The 13,518-nt window shown below is 61.5% G+C and overlaps 1 protein-coding gene across 1 annotated transcript; it reads left to right on the plus strand.

The window, feature by feature from the left end:
* The first annotated feature begins 1,892 nt into the window (after positions 1-1,892).
* Positions 1,893-13,297, plus strand: RNF207 (ring finger protein 207). Its single transcript, XM_054721631.1, has 17 exons — positions 1,893-2,266; positions 3,114-3,246; positions 4,801-4,945; positions 5,042-5,123; positions 5,198-5,273; positions 5,361-5,486; positions 5,919-5,965; positions 6,209-6,281; positions 6,366-6,434; positions 8,937-9,005; positions 9,086-9,186; positions 9,675-9,858; positions 10,027-10,212; positions 10,478-10,529; positions 10,856-10,973; positions 11,856-11,936; positions 12,760-13,297. The coding sequence occupies exons 1-17, from the start codon at positions 2,076-2,078 to the stop codon at positions 12,929-12,931; spliced, it is 1,905 nt and encodes a 634-aa protein (XP_054577606.1). The 5' UTR covers positions 1,893-2,075; the 3' UTR covers positions 12,932-13,297.
* The last annotated feature ends 221 nt before the right edge of the window (positions 13,298-13,518 follow it).

Here is a 13,518-nt window from a genome sequence, read left to right on the forward strand (position 1 = left end):
TGTCCGGTGTCTGATTTCTCTTCGTCCGCCAGGGTGTCGCCCTCTCTGCCCATGGATGTCTAGTGTACCCTCAGCTCCACCCCCTCCCAGCCGCCCTCCATCATATCATTCTGATTATTTTCCTCGGAGCATGTAACACAGGGGTCTGCCATTATTGTACTTGTTTATTTGTGTACTGGTGTGTTCCCTCCTGTGTGTCTGACCCATGACAGATGCTGAGTAAATACTGTCCGAATAGATGACGACAGGAATGGACAGATTAAATAAGCCTGTATCGGGAACAAACACCACCTCCTGCTGCCCCTCCAGGGGGAAGCTACTGCACCATCCATTCAGGAAGGACTCAGCTGGCTTTGTACAGTAGCTCTCCACTTACTAGGGTAACATTTTCTACCTCCCTAGGGTTGTTGTCAGGATTAACAAGTAAAAGGACTTTGACTAGTACGTTGTCCCATAAACATTAGCCATTGTTACTATTTTTTAAGTATATTTTTATTGATTTCAGAGAGGAAGGGAGAGGGAGAGAGAGAGAGATAGAAACTTCAATGATGAGAGAGAATCATGGATAGGCTGCCTCCTGCACGTCACCACTAGAAGAATTGAGTCCCATGGGAATCGAACCATGACCTCCTGGTTCATAGGTCATGCCTAACCACTGAACCACACCAGCTGGGTTAGCCATTATTATTATTATTATTATTATTGTCATCATGACTTGGGGCAAAAATGAAACCAGGGCTAGGGATGACCCTTAAAAGAGCAGGTAAGCCCTAGCTGGTTTGGCTTACTGGATAGAGCATTGGCCTGGGGACTGAAGGGTCCCAAGTTCGATTCCGGTCAAGGGCATGTACCTTGGTTGCGGGCACATCCCCAGTGGGGAGTGTGCAGGAGGCAGCTGAATCGATGTTTCTCTCTCATCGATGTTTCTAACTCTCTATCCCTCTCCCTTCCTCTCTGTAAAAAATCAATAAAATATATTTTTAAAAAAAAGAGCAGGTAGTCTCTGCCTAGACTCCACTTCCTTTCTTTCCTCCCTGGCAAACTCCTACACATCCTTCAAAACCCAGCTGGGATATTATCTCCTAGTCTTTTCTGATTAGTAAGAGTTTATTGAGCACCTTATGTGGGACAAGCTCTGGGCTTGACTCTTTGATTCCAAGAAGGGCAGGGGCTGTTTTCCCAGAGCTCAGTGTGCGAAGAAAGCAGACAATGACCTAGGGATGAAGGGCATTCTGGAGAAAATCATCCTGGGATGAACGAGCGCTCCCCGGCCTAGATAGGCAGAGGGGACCTTGCGGAAAAGGCGGGCCTGCTTCCTTGGAAGCCTAGTATTTGCATTTCACTTCCCGAAAGTCTCACCCCCTCACTGGGAGGCCGCCCCCTTTTCCCAAACCCCCAAACCCGGAGGTTCTGAGAGGTCGATACCTTGGCCAGGAGCCGGAGACCAGCCAGAGAGAGGCCACGCCCTCCCCGCCCCCTCGCCGGTACTGGGCTGTCTGTGGAGGGGCGTCACTGCTCTCTGTCGCCCCCAAAGGGCCGCGTTGGAACTGGGGCCACGGGGACCCACGCCTGCCCCGGCTCAGGTCCGGTGGATACAGCCCCCCGGGCTCCGGCGGCTGCGAACTCAGGGTCCTGCCTTCCCAGTGGGGCCTCGGACCCTCGCGTGGCGCGTCCTTCGAAGCCGCGGTGTCCCCGCCTCTCCTCCGCCCAGACTGGGGAGGGCGTGGCCGTGGCCCTGGCCGTGGCCGGACCCCGCGGGCCGGGCGGGTAGGTGGGCGGGGGCACCGCGCGGAGCCGCGCGGGAGGGGCGTCGCCGGCAGGTCACTCGGAGGACGGGGCGGGAATTCCTGGGGTGGGAGTGAGGGTGGAGAGGTGGAGGCAGGGGAGGGAGCCCGGCCGGTCCGGCCGTCTGACCTTCCAGGGCCACCGCGGGGGTGCGGGCGCGGCCGGAGCGCGGGCCCCGGACCGACCCTCCGCAGCCTCCCTGCCCATTCCCCCTGCGCCCTGCGCCCTGCTGCTCCCCGCTCCGTGACCGCCGCCGCCCCGCCGCGGCCCGGCACCGCCCCGGCCGGCGGATGTCGGGGGCTATCTTCGCGCCCCTGGAGGGTCCGGGCATCCTGGACGCGGCGAGCGGACACCCGCTCGTGTGCCCGCTGTGCCACGCGCAGTACGAGCGCCCGTGCCTGCTGGACTGCTTCCACCACTTCTGCGCCGGCTGCCTGCGCGGCCGCGCCGCCGACGGCCGCCTGGCCTGTCCGCTGTGCCGGTGAGTGCCCGGGGCCCAGAGCCTCCCTCCGGGGGACGGGCTCCGCCTGGCCTGTCCGCTGTGCCGGTGAGTGCCCGGGGCCCAGAGCCTCCCTCCGGGGGGACGGGCTCCGCCTGGCCTGTCCGCTGTGCCGGTGAGTGCCCGGGGCCCAGAGCCTCCCTCCGGGGGGACGGGCTCCGCCTGGCCTGTCCGCTGTGCCGGTGAGTGCCCGGGGCCCAGAGCCTCCCTCCGGGGGACCCAGGTGCGGGGAGGGCCAGGCTCTGACGCCCAGCAGAGACCCCGGGAACGGCCGCTCCCAGCCCCTCCCCGCGGGAGAATGCACGGGCTCCCGCCCATTTTGCAGGTCAGATTCGCTGAGGTTGGGGTTCCTGGCCCAGGGCTCCCACAGAAAGTCAGGGGCCAGGGCGGAGCTAGAGCGCATGTCACCTCCGGACTTAGTGCTACTGGGGCACCCCAACTGAGCACCGCGCCAAGACCTCACTTAGGGGTCCCGGAAATCTCCCAGGACCTCACTTAGGGTCCCGGAAATCTTAGGTCAATAGAAGCAGGGGACGCCGGCTCAGCTTACGGGGCGTGGCCGTGAACTCCCCGAGGCCCTGAGACGGGCTGGAGGGCAGGCTCCCGCCTGGTCATCCCAGGTCCCAGCCCCTCACCTCCCAGGATTCGCCCAGGACTGGGTCAGAGTGGGCAGTGACTGAGATATTTATAGCAGATGCCAGCCTGCTGGACGGGCACCCACCCACCCCCACCCCCACCCTATTTTTAGTTCCCGGCTGGAAGGTGGGGTGGGGGCGGGTAGGGAGCCCTGGGGAAGGGGCCTCTGATCCTGGCTGCACCGGCTCTGCAGACACCAGACGGTGGTGAAAGGCCCCAGCGGGCTCCCCCCGGTGGACCGGCTGCTGCAGTTCCTCGTGGACAGCTCCGGGGACGGCCTGGAGGTGGTGCGCTGTGCCAACTGCGACCTGGAGTGCGGCCAGCAGGCAGGGCCTGAGGGGAGGCGGGGCCTGGGGGAGGCGGGGCGCCTGGGAGGGGAGGGGCGTGGGGGCAGGCAAGGGGGGAGCGGAGGCAGGGCTCCCGTGGGGGGGCAGGCAGGGGGTGGGGAGGCAGGGCGCCTGGGGGACAGCAGGGGCCCCTAGGAGGAGGCAAAGGCGCCAGGTCGCAGGGTCCTGATGCTGGCGGAGTGTACCCATCAGGGGGTCCTCCAGCACCTCCTTAAGTCACCCCGGATTCCAAATGTAGGCCCCCCTTTACAGGTGGGGAGACTTAAGATGCAGAACGAGTGACCAGCCGATAGGCAGGCAGTGGCGGAGGTTAAGGCCATTCACTTTGGGGAGAGCTTCCTGATCCCCAACTCAGAGTGGAGTTGAGGGCCGGCCGGGGAAGGGGGGTCCAGTGCACAGGGCTGGGCAGCCACCCTCAGCCCTAAGGGAGGTGAGGACTCTGCTGCGGGGAGGGGTGCCCCTGCCCCTGAGTCTAAGGAAAAAACACAAGGAGCGGAGGGCACAGGGACTCTGGCCTGTGGGGTGGGGGGAGGGTATTCCCAATTCCGGGAGGACAGCCCTACAGCTGGGAGGAGGGGGTGCAGGGCCAGCGCTAGGACAGGTGTGACGACCCCTGGAGGTAAGGAGAGCAGGGGAGGAAACGCCCTTGAATGCCAACGTAAGAACTTGTGCTTCTACAGCCATTGTTTTGGTCAATGCCATGGCTGCTGTCTATGCCCCAGACCCGTGGTCGGCAAACTGCGGCTCGCGAGCCACATGCGGCTTTTGGCCCCTTGAGTGTGGCTCTTCCACAAAATACTACGGCCTGGGCGAGTCTATTTTGAAGAAGTGGCGTTAGAAGAAGTTTAAGTTTAAAAAATGTGGCTCTCAAAAGAAATTTCAATGGTTGTACTGTTGATATTTGGCTCTGTGGACTGATGAGTTTGCCCACCACTGGCCCAGACTCAGCCCTGGGTCTGGCCTGGGAAAGGGAACCAGCAAACCCTCACCCCTTTCCCCTCCCAGCCAACTCTGGCCTCCACTTGGCCAGGGTGGGCACCGCCATTTGGCTACTAATGAGGGTGACAAGGCGGGGCTTGAGAGGTCTATGCGCGCGCACACACTGACACACACACACACAGACACACACACACAGGCACACACATACACACACAGAGACACATACACAGAGACACACACAGAGACACACAGGCACACACACACACACACACACTTTTGTTGTAGGTGAGATGTTTTGCAAATGCATTTCTGCCCTCTCTCCAACTCCATGTAACCGCCTCCCCTAGCCCATCCCGGGTACCTGTCCCATACGGAGCCTCGCACAGACTCTCTGAGCCTCGGGGTTCTCACCTGTAAAGTGGGTACATTAGAGCGTCGCATTACATGTAAGCACCGCACTGAGCCGCGGGCCGCCCAGGCTGGGACTGGCAGGCTCCGGACACGCAGGGTCAGCCGTCCTGCAGGGGCGGGGGCGGGGGCGGGCTGAGGCTCCGGGCGGCGGAGGGGGGGGCTGAGCCTGCGCTGGGCCCGCAGGACGCCGAGACCACGTACTTCTGCAACACGTGCGGGCAGCCGCTGTGTGCGCGCTGCCGCGAGGAGACGCACCGGGCCCGCATGTTCGCGCGCCACGACATCGTGGCCCTGGGCCAGCGCAGCCGCGACGTGCTCCAGAAGTGCGGTGAGTGCGGCGTGCGGGGGGGGGGGGCGGGGGAGGGGGGGGCACGGGGGCGGCGCCGCCCCAGCCCTCCCCCCCTCACCGCCGCCCCCTCCCCAGCGCTGCACGCGGAGCCCTACATCATGTTCTCCACCGACAAGAAGTCGCTGCTGTGCATCCGCTGCTTCCGGGACCTGCAGGGGTGGGTAGGGGGAGCGGGGGGCGAGGGGGGCGGAGGAGCGAGGCTCTGAGCCGGGCTTACCGGGAGTCCCGCAGGGAGAGCCGAGCCCACTGTGTGGACCTGGAGTCGGCCTACGTGCAGGGCTGCGAGCGGCTGGAGCAGGCGGTGCTGGTGAGCGCGGGGTGCCCTGCGCGCCCCCCGGGACCGGGGTGGGGACGCGTGCGCGCGCCCACGAGGCTGAGGCCGCCTCGTCCCCAGGCCGTGAAGGCCCTGCAGACGGCCACGCGGGAGGCCATCGCGCTGCTGCAGGCGATGCTGGAGGAGGTGCGGCGCAGCGCGGCGGAGGAGGAGGCCTCCATCCACTCCCTGTTCGGCAGCTTGCAGGTGAGGGAGGGGGGTCGGCCAGCCACAGGCTGGGCATCCTCCTCAGCGGTGACCCCGGTGCCCATGACAGAGGGCGCCCCCAGAGCCCTTGCGGAGTTTCCAGCCCCGGCAGGGCAGCCGGCCTTGAACTCCCAGGCGTTGGCCACAGTTGCCAGGAGAGTTCAGAGGGAAGCCAGGGCCTGCCCAGCGGTGCGGAGGTGGGTGGGTGGGTGGGTGGGTGGGGAAGGTAGGGAAGGTAGGGGAGACTTTCCCCAGGAAGTGACATTTATGGGGAGGGCCCTGGGCTCTCAGGCAGGGGCGCTGCAGGTGGTGGGGCTGGCTGTTGGAGAGGGCACCTGCCTACCCAGTGTGGCTGGGCCCAGGGAGGGGGGGGGGAGGGGGAAGGGAAGGGGGCAGGGCTGGGGACGTGGTCAGCGCAGCCTGTCCCTCCAGGACAAACTGGCGGAGAGGAAGGCGCTGCTGCTGCAGGCTGTGCAGAGGTGAGTGCCCTGGGCTTCCGCCCTGCCCCTCGGCGCCACACCCCTGGCTCACAGCCTGGACCCATCCCAGGGAGCAAAACATCAGGTGCCCTCCATGAAGCGGGCAGGGGGTTCAGGGCACGGCGAGGGGAGGGTGGCAGGGAAGGATGCACACAGCTGGGGGGGTGATAGAACCACTGGATCCGGCCCCCTGGGGGTGAGAAACCCTCCCCCTAGAAGCTGAGGCTGCCGCCCCTCCCGCAGCCAGTATGAGGAGAAGGACAAGGCCTTCAAGGTGCAGCTCTCCCACCTGGCCACTCTGCTGCCCACCCTGCAGGTAAGGGGGCCGGGGTGCGGGGCTGGGCACTCTGGCACAGAGGGCTCCTCCCAGGCCGGGCACCGAGCAGTGTCCCTCACGCAGGTTCACCTGGTCATCTGCTCCTCCTTCCTCAGCCTGGCCAGCAAGGCCGAGTTCCTGGACCTGGGCTATGTGAGTCCCCAGCTCCTGCCGGGCCTTCCCCTCCCACACGGGGTCTCCCAGTCCACCACCGAGGGCTGGCAGCCTGTCACCTGGAGGCTGGGCCAGGGTCTCTGGGCTCACCTTCCCCTCTTCCACACCATCACCTACAAACTGGTTAGGGAACAGCTGAGCCCATTTCTAGGGGGAGGGTTTCCCACCCCCCCAGGGGGCTGGACCTAGTGGGTCCATCACCCTCACCAGCTCTGGTTTGGCTCAGTGGATAGAGCGTCTACCTGCGGACTGAAGGGTCCCAGGTTTGATTCTGGTCAAGGGCACATGCCTGGGTTTTTTTTTGTTTTGTTTTTAATATATTTTATTGATTTTTACAGAGAGGAAGGGAGAGGGATAGAGAGTTAGAAACATTGATGAGAGAGAAACATCAGTCAGCTGCCTCTTGCACACCCCCACTGGGGATATGCCCACAACCAAGGTACATGCCGTTGACTGGAATCAAACCTGGGACTCTTCAGTCCACAGGCCAATGCTTTATCCACTGAGCCAAACCGGTTAGGGCAGTGGTTCTCAACCTTTCTAATGCCGCGACCCTTTGATACAGTTCCTCATGTTGTGGTGACCCCCAACCATAACATTATTTTCGTTGCTACTTCATAACTGTAATTTTGCTACTGTTATGAATCGTAATGTAAATATCTGTGTTTTCCGATGGTCGCGACCCACAGGTTGAGAACCGCTAGCAGAGTGGCCTAAGACCATCGGAAAACACAGATATTTACATGACGATTCATAACAGTCGCAAAATTACAGTTATGAAGTAGCAACGAAAATAATGTTATGGTTGGGGGTCACCACAATATGAGGAACTGTATTAAAGGGTCGCGGCATTAGGAAGGTTGAGAACCACTGGGTTAGGGCAAGGGCACATGCCTGTTTTGCAGGCTACCCAGTGTGGGGCGTGCAGGAGGCAGCCGGTTAATGATTCTCATCACTGATGTTTCTATCTCTCTCTCCCTCTCCCTTACTCTCTGAAATCAATAAAAATATATTTAAAATAAGCCCTAACTGGTTTGGCACAGTGGCTAGAGCATCGGCCTGCTGACCAAAGGGTCCCGGGTTCAATTCTGGTCAAGGGCACATACCTTGGTTGCAGGCTCCTCCCCAGCCTGGGTCCTGGTAGAAGGTTCATGTGGGAGGCAACCAATCGGTGTGTTTTTCTCACATGGATGTTTCTCTCTGTCTTTCCCTCTCTTCTACTTTTGTAATAAAAAATATACTCTATATAATAAAACCCTAATATGCAAATCCACAACCGAAGGAACGACCTGTGGAACAACCGATCGCTATGATGCACACTGACCACTAGGGGGCAGACGCTCAATGCAAGAGCTGCCCCTGGTGGTCAGTGTCCTCACTCAGGGGGAGCGCCGCTCAGCCAGAAGCCGGGCTCAAGGCTGGCGAGTGCAGGCGGGCAGTAAGGAGCGAGGGGTCCCAGACTGTGAGAACCTGGGACTGTGAGAGGGATGTCTGACTGCCAGCTTAAGATGGGGGGAAATTGGGCCTACGCCAGCAGGTGGACATCCCCCGAGGGGTCCCGGACTGTGAGAGGGCACAGGCCAGGCTGAGGGACCTCCCCCCACACACACACACACAAGTGCATGGATTTCGTGACCCGGGCCTCTAGTATTTAAAATAAAAAATAAAAGGACAGCACTGCCTGGAAGGCAGTATAAGCCTCTTCTCTCCCAAAGTGCAGCGTCTAGGGGCGTCCAGCCACCCAACCTTCCCTGTGGATTCGGGGCCAGGTGGTGGTGGGGTTCCAGGGAAGGGTTGGAGCCTCCAGCAGACACCCAGGTAAAGTGCAGAAGACAGACTTGCCCTTGAGGCCTTCCCCTCCCGTCATCCCCCTCACCGCGCATGCGCACTCACACACACACACATACACACACACACACTCACTCTCACACACACACTCACACACTCACACACTCACACACACACTCTCACACACACACTCTCACACACTCACACACACACTCACACACACACACACTCTCACACACACACTCACACACACACTCTCACACACACACTCACACACACACACACACACACTCACACACACACACTCTCACACACACACTCTCACACACACACTCACACACACACACACTCTCACACACACACTCACACACACACTCTCACACACACACTCACACACACACACACACACACACACTCACACACACACACACTCTCACACACACTCACACACTCACACACACACTCACACACACTCACACACACACTCTCACACACACACACTCACACACACTCACACACACTCACACACACACACACTCTCACACACACACACTCACACACTCACACACACACTCACACACACACACACTCTCACACACACACTCACACACACACACACACACACACACTCACACACACACACACACACACACACACACACAGCCTGAGCGCCTCCCCTCCCCCGCCTCGCAGGAGCTGATGGAGAGGCTGCAGGGCATCGCCACGCGGCCGCACCGCCTCCGGCCGGCGCAGAGCAGCAAGGTGCCCGGGCGCCGGGTGAGCGGGGAGAGCGGGCCGCCCCCCCTGGGTCCTGGGGCTCACGACCGTGTCTCCCCGCCCAGATCGTCAGCGACCACCGCGCCGAGTTCGCTCGCTGCCTGGAGCCGCTGCTGCTGCCGCCGGGGCCGCGCCGCGCTGCGGGTGCCGGGGGCGGCCCCAGCCCGTGAGCGACAAGGCCCCCAGGGCAGGGCACCCCAGGGGCCAGCACTGGCTGAGCTGCTCTCCGGCTGGAGCCCGGTCAGGGCAGGACCGGGAGGACGGCACGCTCCCTGCCCGCAGCCTGGGCCGGAAGGGAAGGGGAGGCTCGGGTGGGCCTGACCCCCCAGGGCCGGAGACCTGGGAGGAGTTAGGGGAGACGCATGTGCCAGGGGCAGCCGGGGAGGGCTCACAGCGTTCCCTGGGGACCAGCCCTGACATCCTCCGTGCGGACTCCTCCACATTGACATCACCCCGGAGGGTTTAACATTCCCTGCGGATGTCATTGGTCTGGGGTGCGGATTTGCATCCGCTTTTCTGGACTCCCGCGGTGGTTCTGGGTGCAGTCTGGGGTGAGGGGGCTGGGAGGCACCGGGAGGCTGGGGGAGGGGAGGGGAGGGCCGCCCTCCCTTCCCCCCCCACCCCCCATCTGCATCCGCACTGGTTCTCTCCCAGGCTGGCAGGGGTCTCAGGCCCCAAGGTGCTGGTGCCCAGCTGCCCCTCCCCGGTGGGGAAGATGTTGGGGTCCCCGGTCCAGAAGCCCACGCTGCACCGGTCCATCGGCACCAAGGTGCTGCTGGCGGAGGGCGAGGACACGCCCTTCCTGGAGCACTGCCGCCACTATGAGGACTCGTACCGGGTGAGCGGGCCTCGGGTGAGCGGGCCTGGGGGCCTGTGGGCGGGAAAGCCCCACCCCTTCCTCACGGAGGCGGAGGCGCGGGGCCACCAGGAAGCCAGCTCTCCTCTGAGCCCCAGGAGGCAGGGCCTGCAGGAGCCCCAGGCGCTCACGGGACGGCCCCGCCCGCAGCGCCTGCAGGCGGAGATGCAGAGCCTGAAGGACCAGGTCCAGGAGCTGCACCGGGACCTCACCAAGCACCACTCGCTCATCAAGGCCGAGATCATGGGAGACATCCTCCGCAAGGCCCTGCAGGTGGACGCGCAGATCGCCTCGGAGTACGCCTCCGTGGAAGGGATGAGAGCAGCCTTCCAGGAGGTACCCCTTCCGAGGACCTAGCTCCCGGCAGCTCACCCCTCAGCATGCACATGGGCGACCCCCAGACAGGAAGGGGGAGAAAGAGGGCATTGGCGGGTGCCCCGCGAGGCCTGGTGTGGCAGGCTCTGGATCCCGGGTCTTTGCTGCCTGGAACCCCATGACTGGCTGGGGGTGCCTATGGCTCTGAGTAGCTAGGGGACAGAAATGCCACCAATGGAAATTCCAACTCGCACCACACGCGTGTCCGCCTTACTTTCTCTTTCAGATGTGGGAGGAGTCCTACCAGCGGGTGGCTAACGAGCAGGAGATTTACGAAGGTCCCAGGCAGCCGCTGCTGGGTGCACCCTGTCCCGGAGCTAACCCATGTGCCGTAGGGGCAGGAAGGCAGTAACCCACTAACCAGACACAGAATCCCCATGCTCTTCCCTTAGCCCTTGACTTTGCCTCACAGCTGCTAACTGGCCCCAACACGATGCCTCTGGGGCCAGAATCCAGTGAGTAGAAGGCCCTCCCTCTCAAGTCTTACTCCACGCTTTAAAGAACGAAGTAGCGATGGGAGTAGTGGGGATATTGCGATGGTGTGAAGCTGGGGAGTAAGAATCTGAAGCCAATAAGACCCAACACTCTGGCCTTGGCCCCACAGCCCAGCTCTATGACCTCCTCCAGCTGAAGCAGGAGAATGCCTACCTGACCACCATCACCAAGCAGATCACACCCTACATCCGCTCGATTGCCAAGGTGAAGGAGCGGCTGGAGCCCAGGTGAGACCGGGGGGCGGGGAGGGGGGTGCTCAGGGGAGCCCAGACACTTCAGAATGGGTGCCACATACTGGGAAGAGCCCTTTCATGAGGGCCGCGTCATGAGGTTTAAGCGGGGCACCTGGGTGGACCAGGTGCTGGACATCTGCCAGAACCCAGAATGAGTGGGTTGCCCTGAGTTTCTGCTTCTAGGCACACGATCTTCCGCCCTCTCTGGCTCTCGCGAGTAGGTCAAAGCAGAACACACTTCATGGGAGTGTGGTGAGGGCCCTCAGCGGACCCAGGCAGAACACAGAGAGAGCAGACCTTCCTCTGTGCGTGGTCAAGTCTAGACAAGGAGCCACACCAGGCTCTCGGCACCATGCATGAGCTGCGAAAGGTGTTTCCGTGGCAGAGGGATCCTGGTTGCAGGTCCTCAGTGTGCCCACCTCTTAAATCGCTCAGCCTCCAGGTGGCTGGTTGTTCTTTACATCGGGTGCCCAGGAGTCAGCCTGAGCTCTCCCCCATCACCCTCCTGGGGATCCACTTGCCTCATTCCTATCGGATCTCCTGTCCTACATCCCATTTGCCTCTTTCATATTTTTTAAAAATATATTTTATTGATTTTAGAGAGGAAGGGAGAGGGAGAGAGAGAGAAACATTAATGAGAGAATCATTGATTGGCTGCCTCCTGCATGCCCCCCACTGGGGATTAAGCCTGCAACCCGGGCATGTGCCCTTGACCTGGAATCGAACCCGGGACCCTTCAGTCCACAGGCCGATGCTCTGTCCATTGAGCCACACCAGCCAGGGCCCTGGAGTGTTTCTTGAGTTTGGTTCTCGTGCAGAGTGAGCTTCCGCACAGGCTCTGCCTCCCGACTGATTCCTGGGCTGTTTCCTCGGCAGGTTCCAGGCGCCCGTGGACGAGGAGTCAGAGCAGCTCCAAGACCTGGGCGACGACAGCGCGAGCGACGAGGCCCAGGCCAGGTAAAGCTCATCTGCCCGCCCGGGCGGCGAACAGCTCATTCCAGACATTCCCGCCGGCCCCCTCTACGGCCTTAGTGGGGCCTCAATTTGTAAAACACGGGTCAGAGAGGTGTGTCATCTGGACAGTGACTCGTAGAGGACAGATGTGACTTTGATAGACGTGACCCACGTTTTCTAACCATCGATGCATGGTGGCTGCCGGGCCCCGACACCACCGAGAGCCGCCAGCACTTGGACTGGCTCCTGGGCACTCGCACGTGGCTCACGCCCACTGGGCGAGGAGCAGTGACTGAGGACCACGCTGGGAGCACTGCTGTCACTGGAGCCACGGTGTTTACAAAACACTGCCAGAGGGAGGAGAGTGCAGTCAGACAGCCCCGGTCACAGCGGGCTCTCCGCCTTCCCCTCTGGGTGAGAGTGCCAGTCGGGGTGGGGGCAGAGAGCGGAGGTGGAGGGTCAGAGCTGTGAGAGCCCAGAGCCCTGGCAGGTCTGCTGCCGTGGCTGGAGACAAGGCGCGCACACACGTGCGCACACACACACATACACTCACACACCAGGCGCCACAGTTCGCTCCGATGCTTCGGGGAGTGAACTGAGCTCCTGCTGAGAGAGCTGAGCTGCTGATGTCTAGGCAACTACCTCTCATCAGAAGTGAACTAGCCCTGAAGGAGGCCGTCGCTCTGGCTCTGATGGCGCGGTCACCGTGCCTTCCGGAAAGGCCTCCTGTTCCGAAAGCCTGGGCCGGTGGACGGCAGCGCTGGGCAGGGTGAGGCGGGGCGGCGGGCGGCGCCACAGGCTAGAGCTCGCGTCCATGATCCTCCAGGAGTGACCCAGTGTGTGGGGCGGACAAGAGGGAGAAGACCTCGGAGCCGAGAGGAAACAGCCGGACCCCGCACAGCCTCACGGAAGAGCCTCCCCTGCAGAACAAAGATCCTCATAGACCCAAAGCGAGAAACGGGGGTGACGTCCCCCCACGGAGGGAGCGCCCCACCTAGCAGATGGGGCTGGTCCCAGGGGCGTGGGCCTGTAAGAAAAGCGCGCTCCCACCATGATGTTTCACAGGGTGAAGGGGGATCGCTTATCGGCAGTAAAACCCAGAAACTCACGGGTCCTCATTTCAGTCCCGTGTTCACGTGGCACAAAGTCTTGGCTCTCATCACGGTGACAGGGGACGAGTCCTAGGCCACATGGTTGTTCAATGAAGAGACACCCAGCTCAGCCGGTGTGGCTCCGTGGTTGAGCATCAATCTATGAACCAGGTCACAGTTTGATTCCGGATCAGGGCACATGCCCAGGTTGTAGGCTCTGTCCCCAGTAGGGGGCGTGCAGGAGGCAGCCGATCCATGATTCTCATCATTGCTGTTTCTCTCTCCCTCTCCCTTCCTCTCTGAATCAATAATAAATATTTTAAATAAAGGAACATCCAGCCTCAAGCCTCTCCCCAGCCCAGCCCCTCCCCAGCGCCTGTACTACCCCGTGCCAGGATTACCTGCGTGCCCAGAGGGGCGGACCACTCTGAACATAGGTAACGAGACTTCAGAGGAAGCCAGTTTCTCCCGAGTCACAGCTCCACGGTTAACCG

Source organism: Eptesicus fuscus, chromosome 9 (assembly GCF_027574615.1).
Source record: "Eptesicus fuscus isolate TK198812 chromosome 9, DD_ASM_mEF_20220401, whole genome shotgun sequence".
NCBI classification, from domain to species: Eukaryota; Metazoa; Chordata; class Mammalia; order Chiroptera; family Vespertilionidae; genus Eptesicus; species Eptesicus fuscus.